The sequence below is a fragment of the Strix aluco genome, chromosome 4 (assembly GCF_031877795.1).
Source record: "Strix aluco isolate bStrAlu1 chromosome 4, bStrAlu1.hap1, whole genome shotgun sequence".
Taxonomy (NCBI): domain Eukaryota; kingdom Metazoa; phylum Chordata; class Aves; order Strigiformes; family Strigidae; genus Strix; species Strix aluco.
Window position 1 is genome coordinate 49,899,422 of NC_133934.1, and position 18,229 is coordinate 49,917,650.

General features: G+C 38.4%; 1 protein-coding gene across 4 annotated transcripts in view; it reads left to right on the forward strand.

Moving 5' to 3' along the window:
* Positions 1-18,229, forward strand: part of FBXW7 (F-box and WD repeat domain containing 7) — a 191,129-nt gene that overhangs the window by 167,862 nt on the left and 5,038 nt on the right. For all 4 annotated transcript variants that reach the window (XM_074823022.1, XM_074823026.1, XM_074823024.1 and 1 more), the window contains 6 exons: positions 2,721-2,855; positions 7,288-7,411; positions 9,298-9,434; positions 11,089-11,202; positions 14,321-14,502; positions 15,555-15,780. In XM_074823022.1, coding sequence (XP_074679123.1) covers positions 2,721-2,855; positions 7,288-7,411; positions 9,298-9,434; positions 11,089-11,202; positions 14,321-14,502; positions 15,555-15,780 — 918 coding nt within the window. The remainder of the gene's footprint in view (positions 1-2,720; positions 2,856-7,287; positions 7,412-9,297; positions 9,435-11,088; positions 11,203-14,320; positions 14,503-15,554; positions 15,781-18,229) is intronic.

An 18,229-nucleotide genomic window follows, 5' to 3' on the forward strand; every position in this document is an offset into this window, starting at 1 on the left:
GGCACACATTTACTTTTTTTTTTCTCTTCTGCGACATTTTGTTCACTGTTGTTTCTCATCAAAGCCACAAACTTATTTCTTACCCTCTCTGCTCAATGCGCTACATGCAACTTTTGCAAACGGATCAAGCTGTGGGGCCCAGAAGCAGTAATTTACTAGTCTTGCCTTCGTTAATGCACAGTTGTGTTCATCTGACAAGGCTTCATCCCAGTTTTCCATGCCAAACATTTTCCTCAGAGACACCTTACTGACTGTAGCTGGAGGTTTGTTTGCTTAAGTGAAAGACTAAGGGGACAGTGTCCTAGAGAAAACATTTTGTAGCAGCTGATTGCTTGAAAAGAGCTCTAGGAAGCTGCCTGTAGCCAACCCGTGATGGTGAATGGACAGATGAAAGATGCTTTTATTCATTAGCACCTTTTTCCCATTCTTGAATCTTTTCCCTCTTCTGTTCAGAGCTGTATTGTATTTTAAAAACAGAAACGTCTAAGTATAGGAGAGTTACAGATTAAGATAATGTATAGTGCAGTTATTAATAATACGTACATAACTGCTAGCAATGATTGCCACAGCAAAAAACAATGCTTTTCAGATTGAGTTGTTCTAATTTAATACGTGTAGCTGTTTATAAATTAAGGGTAGACTGACCTTGGAAATTTGTATTATAAGGAAGTAGCACAGGTATTACTTCTCCTTTTTTTAATTTTAAATTCAAACACGGCTGACAGATGAGATTAAAGATCACAAACGTTTGTACCTAACACCAGCTAAGCTCTGGGTTAGTGAAACAAACAGCAGTTGGAAAGTTGGTAAAATAAACAGTTCTTCAGTGTGTGATTTATGGAGAACTGCTCTGTGATGCAAATGTTTCTATTGAAAGAAATTTATAATGAAAGCTGTTTATAACAGCACTGCTGCAATTTCTGCTGAGAAATTCTTGCTTCTTCTTAATAGTCTGAGGTATTGAATATGAGACATGGAAACTCTCATCTCATGTGGTGACAATCTCAATATACACACACATGGCATGGATGGGGAATATTTTCTTGCCAGCTGAGATGATCTTACCAGTTGCCACCAGTGTGTGGAAAGACCCAGGTCAGAGGAACTTCCCTCCCCTCCTCTGTTAGGGCAGGCTCTCCAGTACCTGCCGCCTGTTTGCTGTAGAGTGAGAGCACCTAAATGGGGTGAGGGACCTGCTGCCCACCGCCCGCTCTCCCACAACTGCCCGGGCAAGTGCTTGCTCCGTAATTAAGGCAGCTCGAAGCTGCTCTCGCTGCCCTGATGGAATGGGGTCACCTGAAAGTCAGGTGCGTTGTCATGTGGGTACATGATACTTTTCTTGACATCCCAAGTATTTTGACATTTTAATTAGGGAGAAATGATGCAACATGATCTTTCTACATCGAGTAAAGCAGGGTATTTATCTGCTTTGAATTCACTTTCCGAAATTCCACCTTCTTCCCTTGCCTCGTTGTTCTGCAGAAACCTCACAATACAAAAACATGGTAGTATTGTGGAGACCGGAGTTAATTGTCAGAATGAAATCCAGAGAACAGAAATTCAGAGCATGAGTAATAAAGGTCCTGAGATACATGGCAGATTAATACAGAAATCTTAATTGTAAGGTATCTTGCCTTGTTTTTTTAATTTCAGTTAGCCTCTTACCATAACTGTAATATCATTTGTATGTGCTAATTTACTTGTAAATGTCACTCTAGAAGACACTCAAGAATATGAATGTGAATCTGCTCTCAAAAACTGTGATGTCTCATTTTCTCTCCTCTCTAAGGCTTTATTCATGCTCTAATTCTGTTGCTAAATCAGTTAGCGGTGGCTGTTGTTTTTTCCTGTAGAAATTACTTTTTTCTTTAAATTGTTTTCACATAACAAATCAAAACTCTTTGATGAGCACAGATGAGTTTAAGACATGCTTTTCAGATGTGCAATATATTCAGTTATTAATTTTTTCCACAAATGATGCTGCTAATCTGCTGTGCTCTCAGATGAGTGCCTTATTAAAATACTCAATTTTTACGGTGCCCATTAGTAAAAATGTGAAGTAAGAAAATTACCAATCAAAATTCCCTGTTTATTCAAGTGTAAATTGATACTTACAATATATATGTTGGTTTATAGCCAGGATTCAGAAATTACAGCATTTTCACTTAGGGACATACCGTAGTAATAAGCAGGCAGGAAGCTAATGTACTTTTAGAAAAAGTTTGTTTCTTTCCTTTCGTCTTGTTCCATTTAAAATTTCTGGTCTGCCAGATGAAACATAAAGGTTAAAAGTTATCATCTCACTTGAATGCACAATGGAGAAAGACTGAGAGGGAGCATGTTCTGTTGCAACACCTTCATTGTCAGTGATGTGTGTGTAGATTTCATGAACTTCAAAAGAAGCTTAATTAAATTAATTATTATTATTAGATATTATTATCTATTTAATTGCTAATCTGTATGTGTGTGTATAACAAATCCTTTCTTAGCTTATGAATCAATGTAGTAATTTTCAATATTTTGTGTTGATTAACTTCTCATTTTTGTGTAATTAACATGAGCATTTATCTTCCTGGTTTTTCATACGCTATTTACACGCTTGTATATAGCTCAACAAGGAAACTTAACTTGCCTTATTGGCAAAGCAACGGCATTTACTAACATAGACCCAACTAGTGTATTAAACTAAACTTACTGTTTCTTCCTTTTTTGTCTTGCAGAGCTGGAGTGGACCAGAGAAATTACTTGCTTTAGATGAACTGATTGATAGTTGTGAACCAACACAAGTAAAACACATGATGCAAGTGATAGAGCCCCAGTTTCAAAGAGACTTCATTTCCTTGCTCCCAAAAGAGGTGAGAAATAGAGGTTAATACTGGACTGAGCAGTGCATCAGCTGCCACCTTTTAAAAACTTCCATGCTAATTATGGCATTCAGTTTTGCCAGCGCAGCGATGTGAACTGATGTTAGAGGTCCACAATTTGGTACACTGCCATAACAGGGCTACTGTAATTTCAGATTAACATACCTTTATCTCTTGATAGGCATTTAAATACCTGGAAATAGAGGTAACTCCTTTAAACAAAATCCCAGTAGCTTTAAAAATAGCTCTCTATCTTAATTGGGCTGATTGGGCTTTTTCGTTGAGAAATAATTCTGTCAGGGCACGCACACACAAAAATTCCCTCCGGATGCAAGACCTTTCTGTGCATTATTCTGTTAAGTATAAGCATTATTGTTTAACGCTTCAACTGGTGGGGGTTTTAGAAATATTATCTTTGAATTTACTTTAAATAAACTGACCCCTAAAATCTCTACCAAAAAACCCAAAAGTAAACCCAGAAAGGCACTTCTCACTAAGGATAAAGCCAAACCCTAATTAAGCAGGTATCTTACAGTAAATCCTTTACTGCAAATCAGATCAGGTTGTATCAGGTTAAAGAGAAACTAAGATTTAGATTTCAGCATTTGTGCTTTTCAGCATGTGTAACTAAATGCTGTCCACAGGAGAGTAATTCTGGATGTCCTTGCAACTAGAACATGAGGGTGGATATGAAAGATTATAAACAATTACTAACTGAATGTATTTTAGTTATTTTAGAAATGGTACTTCTGACCTTGATGGATTTTAGGGAATTGGAAATTGTTTTGTTATTTGGAGTGGGGAGGAAGTCTACTTTCTTTTGCCAGATCTACTGCATGTTGGGTTTTCCATGTGAAAATTTTCATGAGGGATGAAGTCGTTCTAAGCCTTAAGTTACTACCACATTACAAAGCAAGTTCCAAAAAGATGTTCTGGTGCTAGTATTTGGTTGCTGTGTTTAACGTGGTTTTATTACCTGAAAATTGTTCTGTATCTCTATTTCTTGACATTTTTTCTGTTGTATATCCGGATCATTTTTGAATACGTAGATGACAAGACTCTTCCTTCCTTTTATATACCGTCATATCTTTGTGAGTCAGGAAGTGTCACAGCCTTCCCTTGCTGGTTGGCATTTGTAAGGGTTGGAAGCAGTTTATGTGAGGAGCATTAACTCAGTACACACGACATGAGGTTAGTATTTACAGAGCACTTCCTGTGGCAGCTTTCTCCATAAATGGAGAGGACACTGCGGGAGGAGAAGAGTTCAGTAAGACCTCTACATGGTTGCTGTCTTTCTAGAGAAGCTGCCCAAAGCAGCCTTAGTTCAGAGGCGGAGGAGGGCAGCACGACTTTATATTTTGAGAAGACAGGAGATTCTTTGCCACTTCCGCATCTATTAAGTCTGGAAATTTAATACAGAATTGACAACAGTAATTCGCAGCTCACTTGTCTTTGCATGATTTAGTGGCAAAACTTAATTCAAGTACCACCAGTGATCTAGTTATGCTGTAACTAGTTGTTGTTATTTCCATTTTAGCAATTTATTCACAGAAAAGATAAGCTATTTAGCTGTAAAACTTTCTTTCTCACTTATGTTTCTTGACTCCATTGTAAGGTACTTGTGTTTAATTTGTTTATTTTTAGTGTTTTCTCTTGCCTCTTGAAACCAGAATACTGTCAAGTGCTTAGCTTCATGAAAGGCTGACTTCACCAGTGAAGCTGTCTTAAGTAATTTTTGCTTCCTAACCCCCAATCCCTGCCACCAAAATTAACCAAGTTAAACAGAAGAACCCATCGAGCTAGCTCCACCATCTCCTCTCATCATTCTTCACCCAGATCTCCTAAGTGACGCTGTTCCCTTACGCTGGCTGCATTGGGGGGTGACGAACTGAGCTGTGGGGGCAAGAACAAGTTGTTAGGGTCAGTAGTTCTGTCAGCAGGCTTCCTTGTCAAAGGCAGCATCCTGTGAAAACACGCTCTCTTGAGCTGTCGCTCTGCGTTAACATCTGTGGCTATCTCCAGTGCTGTTGGATGCAGGGCAGTGGTTTTATTACCTAACCAGAACAAGGACGTGATTGGGACAGGAGGGCTTTTCTTCAGAAACATTTTCAGCAAAGCAAAGACAGTAACTTAATAGCTGAATAACCAAGAAAATGTTTGCTTTCCTCCTGAGGAAACCTGCAGTCAAACAATTAATCTGAAATGAATACTCCTGTTTTCTTGCTGAGACTTTAGAAATAATTATTGAAGTTACTTGTTTGTGAAAAACAGGTCTAGAAACCCACAGATTAGGAGTTTTGCTGAAATCAGCCACAGAAATTTTGTCGGTGCTATGTGTGTGAGTGAAGAAAAAGGCGAGAGACTGCTTATTATTGGGTATCACTAACACTACAGCAGAGAGTGGTTGTAAATACAGTTGAGTCAAAGGTCAGATCTTTGCTACCTGAAGTTTTCTTATAAGTAGATCCATGAGCTGAGACAAAGGGACGTCATCTTTTATGCACTGCTAATCTTAAAGTCAACTGTGGGCTGTGTTGACCCTTGATGACTATTTAGATAAATATAGTCTAAAATAAATGTCACCCATATGTAACCAGTTTTAGAATCAGTTGGCTCACAGGTTTTAATTACCACCATCTTAGCAAGTGTCCATATCTGTATAGATAGGACAAGTGATACTTAAACAAACTCTGCTGTCAGTTAAGGAACATCCAGCAAAAATGGAGAGGATCTCTCATGTGAGAGTCTTGCCACGTGCAGGACTATCTGATGTGTGTTAGGAAACAGCACTTCTTAAGTAATTTTACATACCAGGAATTAAGACAGAAAGTCTAAAAGGATGGGTACGGTTGTTGCTCTTGTAATAGAGAACCTTACACCAGGTCCTAAATGCTGACTTCCTGCGTAGGGACTGAAGGAAGATTCCTCAGCCTTATGGCTTGGGGTGCATACAGGATCTAATGCATAACTTAAAGACACAGGTCCCTCAAATGTGGAGTCCTGTGTGCTCAGTGTGAGCTGCAGGGAATGACTTGCAAAACAGGTGTGTGTGCAGTCAAAACGCAAACAGTTCTGGTGTACTGAATTTTTATTTCCTGCTCACTGGCTGGTCTAGGTTACTGAAAGTAAATGTTTCTCACATAATAAGGTCAAAAATCTGCTGAGGTCAACAGTCTACGGTTATGCCTTCCTTACCGAATTTCAGTCTCTGCTGTTTTGAAGGGCAGGTTCTATTTATATACATCATAACTTCAGCTAAAAATTAAATTAAAAATCCTAAACACAAAAAGATATGTCAGGCAGAAGTAAAAAAGTGGATGATCTGATTTCCCTGACAACTTTTGCATCCTATTAGTTACTGACAAACTCCCACTGCTTCAGCGTTGTAAGTAGTTCTCTGCATCACTTTTTATCAATATTGTTCTTTCTGCAGAGTTTTTAGCCATGGAAGGGACTTTCCTGCATCTTAAACTTTTATTTTCCATGACTGAGGAGGTGCATTGTTGCTGTCAAGTAGAAAATCTGCACTTGGTCATCATACCCTTAATGATAGCTGTCCCTGTATTTTGGATTGTGTTTGATTGTGCTGTCCCTGTTTAGGACTTGAGTACATCTGAAGATACTTGTGGAGATTTTGGGGGTTTTATCATGGTCTTTATATGGCTGAGTTCAGTCAACTGAGGTCTGAATTTTCCCAATACCTTCAATTTTTTCACATGGAAAAGTTCATCTTCTGGTGCTCATTGGGATTTCCCATATGTTTGTGATAACACACTGTGTACAGTATCGAAGTGGCGTATTTCAATCCTTCTGCATCCCGGACAGTAAAACTCTGTAACACCACTTAGGGGAGTGTGTTTGCATTCTAATCAGAAAATGCGTGGTGCATATGCTGCATTTCCTACAGCTGCCAAGTGCTTTTGAACTCAAGTGAATGTAGCGTTTACTTTTTCTGTATTTAGGCTTACTGAGGGACATTATTGATCACAACACACTTTCCCATTTGCGCATGTGGCGAGTGTTGTACTTTACAGTTAAACTCTCAGATTAACTTTTGGTATACTTGTTAGCTAAAATAACATAGACATAATTATTTTAGTAATAATTCTTTTAATGATTCAAAGTAATGATGTGGGTTACATTTTTTAAAAAGATAATGGTGATTTCAGCTGACCTATACTTTCTTGCAAATGCAAGAATCATTTCTGATGGGATCTGTATGGATTTAGTTACTTAAGGTGATTGTTATACTTTCACGTGCCCACTGGAATAAACTGTAGCTCTTAAGTTTCTGAGATTGTTTAATAACTTATTGTTTCAATTTTCTGGATTTCAGCCCCTGATGTGTGATAATACTTGGAGTTACTTCACTTTTCCTTTCAAAAGCAATGCAGAAAATACACTTTCATTTTCTTTTTTCCAGCTGGCACTGTATGTGCTGTCATTCCTGGAACCCAGGGACCTTCTGCAGGCAGCCCAGACATGTCGTTACTGGAGAATTCTGGCTGAAGATAATCTTCTCTGGAGAGAGAAATGCAAAGAGGAGGGTAAGGCTGAGAAAAAAGATGGATGTAATGGTCAAAGTAGTGCTGTCGTAAAAATGCAGTTCATTTACATAATAAGCTTAAAGTTTTATGACACCAATTCGTGTGACTTCAAATTTACTGCTAGTGATGCTTTGAGCTACGTGGTATGTATCTCTGTTGAAAGTAGGAAGCAGAAATAATCCATGGAGTACTAGAAATGAAACTAGAGCTAAGTTTGAACATCCTTTTTTATAAAGTATACCAGGTGTGTGTGTTTTTAAAATACAATTATTTTTGCTTTTTAAGGATTATTTTTATTCAAAATACAGCCAAAGTAAGTAAGAGCTGAGATGTAAAAATGATAGGAGTATGGTCTTGCAATTTGTAAAGAACATGGAGGAGAAACTGTTTCGGTGACCAGGCAGAAGGGGTACCGTAATTTCACGTCATTTGTAGGAGAATTAATAGAGAAATGGCACGTGGTAGGGGGAGAAGGTGCTAACTGGATTGCTTAGAGAGGGACACACAATCCATAAGCCATATGGACATCACCTGCTTGTGCCAAATCAAGAAGATACGGTGGTTCAGCAGTAATATGAATGGGCAAAAAAGGGTCCCAGGAAAGTAGCCACATATTTGAGCACATGAAGAATGTAAGCTTTTATTTTTAAGGATAATTATATGAACAAGGTGTCTGTTCTTTGGGGCAGAGCGCATGCATGTGATCTCAGAGCAGTATCCCTCTTGGACACAGGGACCTGTCCAGGCTGCCTCGGAGTATGGAGACAAGGACTTGAGAGGTCGATGGAAAGGCTTTATAAAACATGACAATGTGAATGTAGCTGGCTATTTGTAAAGGCATCTAAATTAATTAGTTTTCTTTCGCAATGGAAACAAGGTGTCTGACCTCTTAAATCTTCACTAGAGATTCTCACAAATTTCAGTGAAAATGTATTAAGAGGACAGAATAAGAAAAAACGAGAAGATTGAAAGGGGAGCGAGCCTACATTTGTGAGCTTAGAAGTAAAAATAAATATGGCCAGGTGTGAGCGCACAGACAAACAAAACAGTGTTGTAGACTGGTTAGACTGAGTGAGGTGCTGAGCAATATGAAGGAGCAGTCGGTTCAAGACTTACAGATAGAGACAGCAAAGAAGAGGCTAACAGCAGAAGAGTGAAATCCACATACTGGGAAGAGACAAGACTCCTGCTAGTAATGAGATGCAGCGGAGAGAGGAGCTGCATAGAAAGGAGAGATGGGTGAGAGAATTGTTAAAAAAAAAATAAATTTATCTGTAGTAGCAAGGCTAGAACAAAGCACTACCACTTAAGTGTCAGTTCAGAAGGGGCGTGGCTATGCTTAAATTCCAGCCAGGAGAGGACAATGCCAAAAGCACACAGGCATTGAAATCAAGAAAAGAACTAAAAGCTCGCTGATATAAAGAGTCACAGTGACCTTAAAGGTAATGAAGATGGGTGACCAGAGAGGAGGACTGCAGACAGAGAGGTTTACTTTTTGAAGGGTTCCAAAATGAGCGTGCGAGTGGTTATAGAGTTTGTTGGACAATACCCATGCGACAAAGGCAATAATCTGCTACCTTGCCTCAGAAAGGGGGATCTGAAACCAAGCTAGTAGGTTGCCAGCAAGGAATGATGAACTAGAGTGTTTTCAGCCATGATGACGGTAATGATTATGCTTAAGCGACAAGGAAAGATGGAGTGTAAAGAGCTGAGGAGCAGGGCGGTGTCACTGACACACAGTGCAAATATTGGCGTGCGGGAGGTTGTTACGTCAGTGCAGTATTTAATGTCAGAGATCACTGTAAAGGTTTGGGAGGGAGAGAAGTTGTTTTCTTCGGAGTGGCCTCATCTCTCCCCCTCCCCCCTTTTTTTAAAATTCATTTTAGGGATTGATGAACCATTACATATCAAGAGGAGGAAAGTAATAAAACCAGGCTTTATACACAGTCCGTGGAAAAGCGCCTACATTAGACAACACAGGATTGATACCAACTGGCGACGAGGAGAACTTAAATCGCCTAAGGTGGGTTTCTGAGCTGTGCGCATGGTGCCATGAACAAAGCAGGTTCAACTCGTAGGTTTTTTTTCTTCAGACAAGCCAGACTATCCATGAACAAAAGCAATGTATTGTTACAGGAAAAAAGTAATTTGTATTTTAGCTTACCCTGGGTTTAGATTATTTTCTGAGCACCGTATTAGCAAATCAAAATGTGATTCTACATACAGCAGAATTCTTTCACTGCTGTTCTAAAAATTTCTATAATTTTGTGAATTCCTATAAATATGCCGGTCTCTTTGAGACAGATAATCTCAGAAACTTGGTTGGAAATACTTGTATTTAAAACGAAACATACGCACAAATATATACTATATATAAATACATATATGTATGTATGTATTTGTAGAGCTGGGCCATGTCACAACATAAAAATACAACTGTTTTGTGATCATTCCGTGCTTTATTTTTATACATCATCTTCTAAATGGAGCAGCACAAGACAGTAACTTCATTCTGTGTTAAGATTTTTTTGTTGTTTTTTAAAATATTAAAATTATTTAAGTTATCATTGCATCTTTTCCAATATGAAGATATGAAGGAATACTCCAAACCTTTTGTAAAATAAAATAGCCACCGTCTAACCAAACCTGGTATTGAACAAGCAGTCAGAAACAGGAAGAAAAGCCATATTCACAGCCTTTTAAGGTTTTAAGGCAATTGGCCTGTTTTCTTGATTCCTGTACAACAAAATAGTAAAAATAAGAACAAAAAAATTCCCATGGAAAACCTATCATGCTGCTTATTTGGCCGTGACTTATGTACATCTCTGGCAACAGCTCTGTATTTCTTGCCCTGATGCACTACATCAAGTTATCTTGGAATTATTATTAAAATTACAGCCTCAGGCCTTATCCAAATGCCCATTTCATTTCAATGAACCTCTTGAAAACTGTTCAGATATCTTTAATAAAAAATTCCTCATCCTATGTATTCTGATAAGGATTTTTTTGCTGTATGGCAGCAAAATATACTGAATTGCAGTTTTTCCCAAATCAAGCATTGAAAATCCCACCTCTATAAAGCAACATTGCAATGCACGTTTCCAGCATGTTAAATTATCGCTTTTGTTTGTGTTTAATTGTGTTGATGGTTTTGTAGTTTTTGACTTTGGTGCTGTCTGGCATTTAATAGATTACAGTGCTTAGCTGGTAAAGAAAAAAAAAAAGTCAGCCTTGACCACTGAAATACAAATATACAGCACATGATACAACCCCATCCTTTTTGTTCAAGATTGAAACAACTCGTAAAAGGTAAAAGTAACTCAACTAAAAAAATAAAGAGATGGTGGAATAACTGCAGAGGAATTGAGCAATGTCCAGTTACTAATTCAGCCTACTTTTATTAATGATTTTTTCCCGGTAATTTTAGGAGGCTTACAATAACTGTAGTATGCTTGCTAAGCAATGCAGCATCGCTCCATGGAAGAAGGAAAATACCTTATTTGGTCCCAGCTGGCGGTAAATTAGACTTGACATACAGGATTAAGGGGCCTTATTATTATTGAACCAACTCTAGCATTTTATAATTTATGAATCAGAAGAGCACTTTGTTTCTCCTGCTTCTCTCTAATCTCCTGCGTTAAATTGTGACTGTATGTTTTTATGTTCTTTATTGTCAGGTGCTCAAAGGCCATGATGACCACGTGATCACATGCCTTCAGTTCTGTGGGAACCGAATAGTGAGCGGCTCTGATGACAACACACTGAAAGTGTGGTCAGCAGTTACAGGCAAGGTACGTCGGTCGGTTATGTTGCTGAATGCCTTAGGAAAGGAGCTACAGGTAGAGCACTGGTGTGTCAGGAATGCTGCTGTGTCGTCAGACCGCAGCGCAGGGTGGTCTTCAGTGCCGTCTGCTGCAAGAATCGGAAAAAGGACCAGTAAACATTTGGGTCATCTTTTCCTACACAGAAACTACTGTAGTTCAAAAAAGTCACCTTGACGTGAACTTGCAATGCTGCTCATGTTACCATTGGCATATATCCTTGTTCTCCTGGCAATTCTGCTATTCTTGTGGAGTCTTTTGTGACATGGATTCTAAAGAATTTGGACAGATATCTTACTTTATCTTCCTTAAAGTTTAATTCAGCCTGCTTTTACCCCTCTGGATCTCCCTTTCTTACTTGCCTTCTAGCATTCTTTCTGTTGTTTTCAAGTTATTGAAATGGGGTGTTCATTCTGCTGGCTCTGATTTCAAATACAGAGTTTGTTTTTCTTTCTAAGCTACTATATTGCTGAGCCACCAAAAAAAAAAAAAGTAACTTGCTTTAGGTTTAAATATTTCCTACTAAATTAGATCCAGCTCAGGCAGGAATTTAATAAGCTTCAATAATTTAATTTTGGCTTAGAGAAGCAAAACAATATGTGCTATCAAAAAGACAGTACTGAACATTTCACTCATGTTAGAACATCACAGCTACTCGGCACACAGATTTTTTTGTTTTTTTAAGGTGACTGACTGACCATGCTTCAAGGATGTAGAAAAGGCCTCAGGGAAACAGTACTTTTTCCTCCTAGACTAGTATTGTGTGTACATAGCTTTGTTTTAATGATATAGTTACGTGAACAACAGGATAGCTGTTGAGGATAACGTGTTTAAGATGTAAAAAGTACCCACTTCATAATGTTGACGCTGAAAGTATTAAGCATTTGTCTTTGCATGCCTAGAAGATCCTTGAAAGGATTGTAAATACTACTGCGGGGAATTAAAAATTAAAATCAATAGGCAGCCTCACCCTGCCTCTGTTGGCTTCCCTACAACAAACTGTCTAATGAAGGAACCCATACTGAAATTTACATTTTTTAATTGAAAAGGACAGCCTAAACTCAAATGAAAAATACTTCCTTTGTACATACCACCCTTTCAAAAGCATAATGTTCCTTTAAATATATAAAGTTGATCATAGAAGCATGACCTAACAATTTCTGTTCAGTAATTTTTTGAAAGTAATTACAAATCCTAGTGTGACTATTTACCCCAAACCTTTGTGAGCGCCAGAAGTTGTATGTGAAAGATGGAAGAGTGCTGTATCAGCCCTCATGCTTACTGATGCTGAAGAATTAATAAAATAAACCCTAAAGGTTGATTTGTGCAAATGAATATGACTAAATAATTCCCTTGACAGATGTAATGCCCAAAATAAGGATTCTGTGTTCTTACTGCTTTAGAAGGATGATTTCTTAAAATATGAGCAAATTGGTTGAAAGTTAAAAAAAAAAAAAAAAACAGGAACTGTAAAAGTGAATAACAGCTATGAACTGAAAAAGATGGATTTGATAGCAGTGAATTAAGCTAGGAGCCAGGAATCGCAGAAGACTGGTAAAAAATGTTAAAGAACAGGAAATCTACATATAGCAAAAAAGCAAGGCATTTTCAAGGATGTTAGAAAGAATGGGATATTAACAACAGAAATTGGTATACTATCACTGAGGCAGAAAAAATAGTTTGGGAGAAAAGTCACGTGATGGAAGTACAGTGTGCAGTGATAATAGAAGACTTCATTTCAGCAGAAACTCACAAGGATGTTAAAAAACAGCTACCAAAGTTATGATTTTTCTTTTTATAGTTGATGTAGATAATTTGTATTTGATGATTTTTTTTCTAAGAAGTAACCTGTGGGGTAAAATCGGTGTTTTTTCAAAGAGTATGAGCACAAGGAGATGATCCAAGGGCTGGCCAGAAAGCTAAAATGTGGCAATATTTAAATGGAGTAAACTGAAAGACTGGGTATTTAGGATACATGATCTCAGATAAAAAATATTGCACTATATCAAGAGGAGTCAACTAACAGTTAAAGGATGGCCATGGCAATTAATGCCACTTAGCATCAGATTACAGAAAAAGAGATCATCAAACTGTCTTGACCTCTTTTCTCATGCAGTTACAGGTTTGACTGATAAAAATAATAGTGCAGAAATAGATGGCTGTGTGCACTGCACGACTGTATCCCCATGACACGATTGAAGAAAAGAGAGCAATGCAAAAATCAACATGGCACGCATTTAAATGGGTTAGAAAGTGGGTAATTATAGAGCTCATGTTGTTAATGTAAATGCAGAATCTTCATGGAGTATCTTTCTAGAGGGGTCTTGCAAGGATCTCTTCTTGTCTGTGCTAATTAGCACTTATTGCTGCCTGGTGAGAAAGCACATATAGTCATTACTTGTAAGGAATACGGGCTGAGAGACAGAGACAAGTCATTGTCCCAGAGTGACGGAGGTTGTATAGAAGTGGGTGTGAGCAAACACTGTCTCCACATGGTGAGAAATCTTGTCATACATTTGGGATCAAAGAAGGTGGGCTGTGCTTATGTAGTGTGGGATTCGCTCCCGGGCAACAGTAAAGTCTGAAAAAGGTTTGAAACGTGATTTTGCAGTATAGATGCTGTAGCTATGGCTTACAGAGCACGATGTTTCTTGGATAAACAAACAAAAATACATTAAGAGTATACAGTTTATAAATTGGTGGCAAAACAACTAAGTGAATGCTCTCTCCAGATCTAACAGTTAGCTTCAAAAAGCTATTGGAAAACCTGCAGTGACTCAGAAAAATGCTGGGAGAATGACTCAAGGCTGTAAAACATGCCCTGTTATTGAGAAATTTGGAAAGACAGTTTAGTTTATCAAGGAGAAGATTATAGGGAAAATTCCTTATAGTCAAAGCAGCGACAACGGAGAGAGAAATTTGATGAGTATTTTCTAAGATGTGGGATTTTTTTGTTCAACCACAAAGCAGTCTCCAGGGGTCTTCTGTCTCTTGCTATGAGAGGCTACTGTTACCTCCTAGATTACTTTTTCTTAAGTTGCCATTCAACTCTCTCGGAAGGGTAACTAAGCAAAATATTTCTTTTCAGTGTTTGAGAACGCTGGTTGGGCACACAGGCGGAGTCTGGTCATCACAGATGAGGGACAATATCATCATCAGTGGGTCTACAGACCGAACGTTGAAAGTCTGGAATGCTGAGACTGGAGAATGCATACACACCTTGTACGGACACACCTCCACTGTGCGTTGCATGCATCTCCATGAGAAAAGGTGAGGCTTCGTCCAGAGCTACAGCCACAGTTTGCCTTGTAATTTACACTTGTGTTCACAGAAAATGCTTGTTAAACTTGGGTACCTCATCCAGCACTGAGTGAAATACAAAGCAGGCAAAGCATTCAAACTAGACTACATAAATCAACACACAGGAGGAGATGATTAATAGAAGCAAAAGCGTAAGAGTACTAATTAAAGAACAGAAAATTGAGTCATGTACTTTATAGTCACATTCTACGTTATTTCAAAACTAATTCTTTGTTGCACTGTGATCCAGTCTCCCACACTCTGAATAATTTCTCTTTTTTGTCAGTGCTACAAACTTTTACTCATTTTACAGAATGACTTTTTAAGTATCGTCACTGCAGTATTTTATTTTAACTGATTATACCATAATTTCTGCAATAGTAAACCAGGCCTTGATTCAGCGAATGTTGGCAAAGCTCTTTTACTTGGCTGCCGTGTGGAGCTGTTGACAGAGTGCCTGTTGGTTGCATTTCTTCTTTTTTGAAGAATGATGAGGTTTTTTCTTTATCAATTCCATTAATATTAATTCCTCCTCATTTCTGTTCTTGCTTTTAAAAGTATAAACTGAAAAAAAATCAAGCTGAATAACTCTGACTTTGCTAAAACTTCTAAAGATCTTCTTTGTTTAATTGTTATAATTAGTTAACTCAGTCATTAAAACAGAATGCTCATAGCACTGGCTGGAGCTCAGCATATTCATAAGCTTTCACAGATAGATACAACAGTCCACATAATTTCTCATGGCATCGTTTTGCTGTTCAGGAATGAAGTGCCTTTTTAAATACTGATTGCTGATTATATCAAATAGACAGATCCTGAGGAGAGGTGAGTAGAGCAAGGAAGAAAAACACTCAAGTCATTTGCGACCCCAATAAAATGTCATGCCAAACCAGATCTCTGGTGGCTGGGGGACTAATGCTATCTAATGTTCCAAATTCATAACTGATTTATACCCAAGTTTAATTGTTTTAATACTTTTATGTCCAATGCTAAGTACAAGAGGGGTTTTCTTGTTCCTCCAGAGTGGTCAGTGGGTCTCGAGATGCTACACTGAGAGTTTGGGACATAGAGACGGGCCAGTGTTTACATGTTCTGATGGGCCACGTAGCTGCAGTTCGGTGCGTTCAATACGATGGCAGAAGGGTTGTAAGTGGTGCATATGATTTTATGGTCAAAGTGTGGGATCCAGAGACAGAGACCTGTCTGCACACACTGCAAGGGCATACTAACAGAGTCTACTCATTACAGGTATGTGATTTTCATCTGCTGCTTTAGTTTCATTAAGTAACATTTAAAGTCAGTTTATTTCACCATGTTTATTAAATTGTGGGTACCTACTCCAGAATTATGCAGGCCTCAAGAATATAGAGGCATCTGTGATAGTCCCCTCTTCCATTTTGTTACACTTTTGTTTTATATTGTCTTACTTCAGAAACAGAGATTTTTTTTTTAGAGGCGCGTAGTTTTTAAAGCACCCAGTACAATGAAGCCCAGATCTCTATACCAGCAAGTTAAGTAGTTTTGTGGGTTGCTGAGTTGTTTGGTTAGGTTTTTTTTTAATTTTGCATATATTTTAGAGCTATGTTTTTGCTTTCCCCAAAGAAATTCTAAACCTACTGTTTTAAATAAAACAGATGATCTAGTAATCCAGAAGAAAATGTGCCAGAAAACCCGTTGGATTAATGTTCTGAATTATGCAGATGTGTTTATCCTTGGTTTGTACACCTATCTTCCAGTTCCAAACTGTAATTCACAGTAAGGCTGAACCTAAAATTTTAATGTTCCAATGTAAATCTCCAGCCTTCTACTTCCAATGTAGAGGCCAGATCTACAACTGTGAGGCTTTGTCAGCAGAGACGTGTTGTTGGAGATGCAGGTTATTGTGGTGCTGCTCTGTGGCATGGCTCTATTGCCTACCAGTCACCCGGGCTGCTCATCAGAACTAAGCTGGCAAAGATACACCCAGACCTCATGTGGGCTCTTCTTCCCTTTACTAACCCAAAAGATCATCTTGTTCATTTATAGAGTCAAAGCATCACTTCCAGGCATTGAAAGGCGAAAGAAATTAATTTCATGCTTGTGCCTGTTCTCACCACAATCTGGCAGGACTTGAAAAAGAAATTAACAAAGACAGTTCGAAATCGGGAAATTGCATTCGGCATGTAACTACCCGGGTTTGTGGCTCAGAAAGTGAAGCGCAGTGCTAGAGACATTTTTCATAAGGTGTCTCGCCATAATAGATTCAATTTGAACAAAATACCTAATTGGTTTCCATGTGTAGTAAAATTTATCAAAAATCTCCAGCCCTTCTCTTACATTCATATGCTGAGGAGTATTCTCTAGACAAGCAGCAAGCAACTTTAAAATGCTGTACTCTACCTACCTATCTCTGAAAAATATTCCAAAGGTTGTATTTCATCTAGGGCAGTTTGGGAACAGTGTATGTTATTCTGCCTTATCTTCACCAGTGGCTCTTGTTTTGGCTTATGAATATTCATGTCTTGCTCTTACACTGTAGTAATAATGGATCAAATAATTGGGTTATGTTACACACCGATACTATTTACACCTTGTAAATGGAACTTGGCATTCTGTAACAAATTTCTGGGGGGCAGGAGGCTGCAGGTGCTTACAGTTTTAGGACAGAAAGATTCTTTACAACTGCACGGTGAGCTCCTGCCCTTTGGCCTGAAATTGCCCCATAAATACAGTAATCCTCCCCATCCCCACTCCATGGCAGGTTCTATTATACCTCAGTATTTCCACATTTGTGGACCCCTTAACATTTTCCAGAGATCCTTATGCAGCACTTGAAGACTACTGACCACGTTGTGTTTCCTTACTCTTTCTTAGCTGTCTTTGAAGTAATCCACAGCTTCTCAGGGTTCAGGGATAACAGCTCAACCATTGTCTGTTTGACTATAGCAGTGTCACAGTAAAGTTTGTCTTGGTGCCCAGCCTTACAGCTCTCTTTCTGAATACCTTATGTACATGGAATACAATTAGTTTGCGGGAAAGGGGGGAAGAATTCAAAATTTGTTACATCAATCTGGTTTAGTTCTGTTTAGGAAAGAAAAACATTCTGTAATGTTTCTACTCAACAAGTCTGCTGGGCTACTTAGCACTCCTTGTCCTTTTATCTGAACTCAAATTAGTTCACATCCTCTTTTGAAAGCGGGGTGCCCAAAACAGGGTGCAAAATTCCAGTCAAAGTTATCAATGCTTACTAGAAGTCAAAAATGATTTTATATGCCTTACATAGCATACCTCTGTTTCAGATACCAGAGTGTATTTCTTTAGTATATTTTCACCAGAAACGCAATGCAGATAAGCAGTCTGTATGTGCCAGTAGCTCTCCACATTCTTGTGAACCTAGGTGCCATCCTCAACCATGTTTGACTGTAGAGATCTAACATGTTAATTTTCTGCAGGGTTTGTAAAAGGAAGCAGTCTCAGATAGTTGAGTTCCCTTAATTGGGTTCTTTCTTTGCCATTATTAGATACTAGTCAGCCCACGTGGCCAAGTAGTGTGGGATTGCCCCAGCTACAACAAAGACTCCTGCCCAGCCTTCATTCTCCCAGGTTGCAGCTGTACCTTCATTCATTCCCTGCCAAGCTCAGATCTTCACAATTTTCTCTTGACTTTTACACTCTTTGCTTTGGGTCAGTTCTACCATTTCAAATGTCACCAAAATCC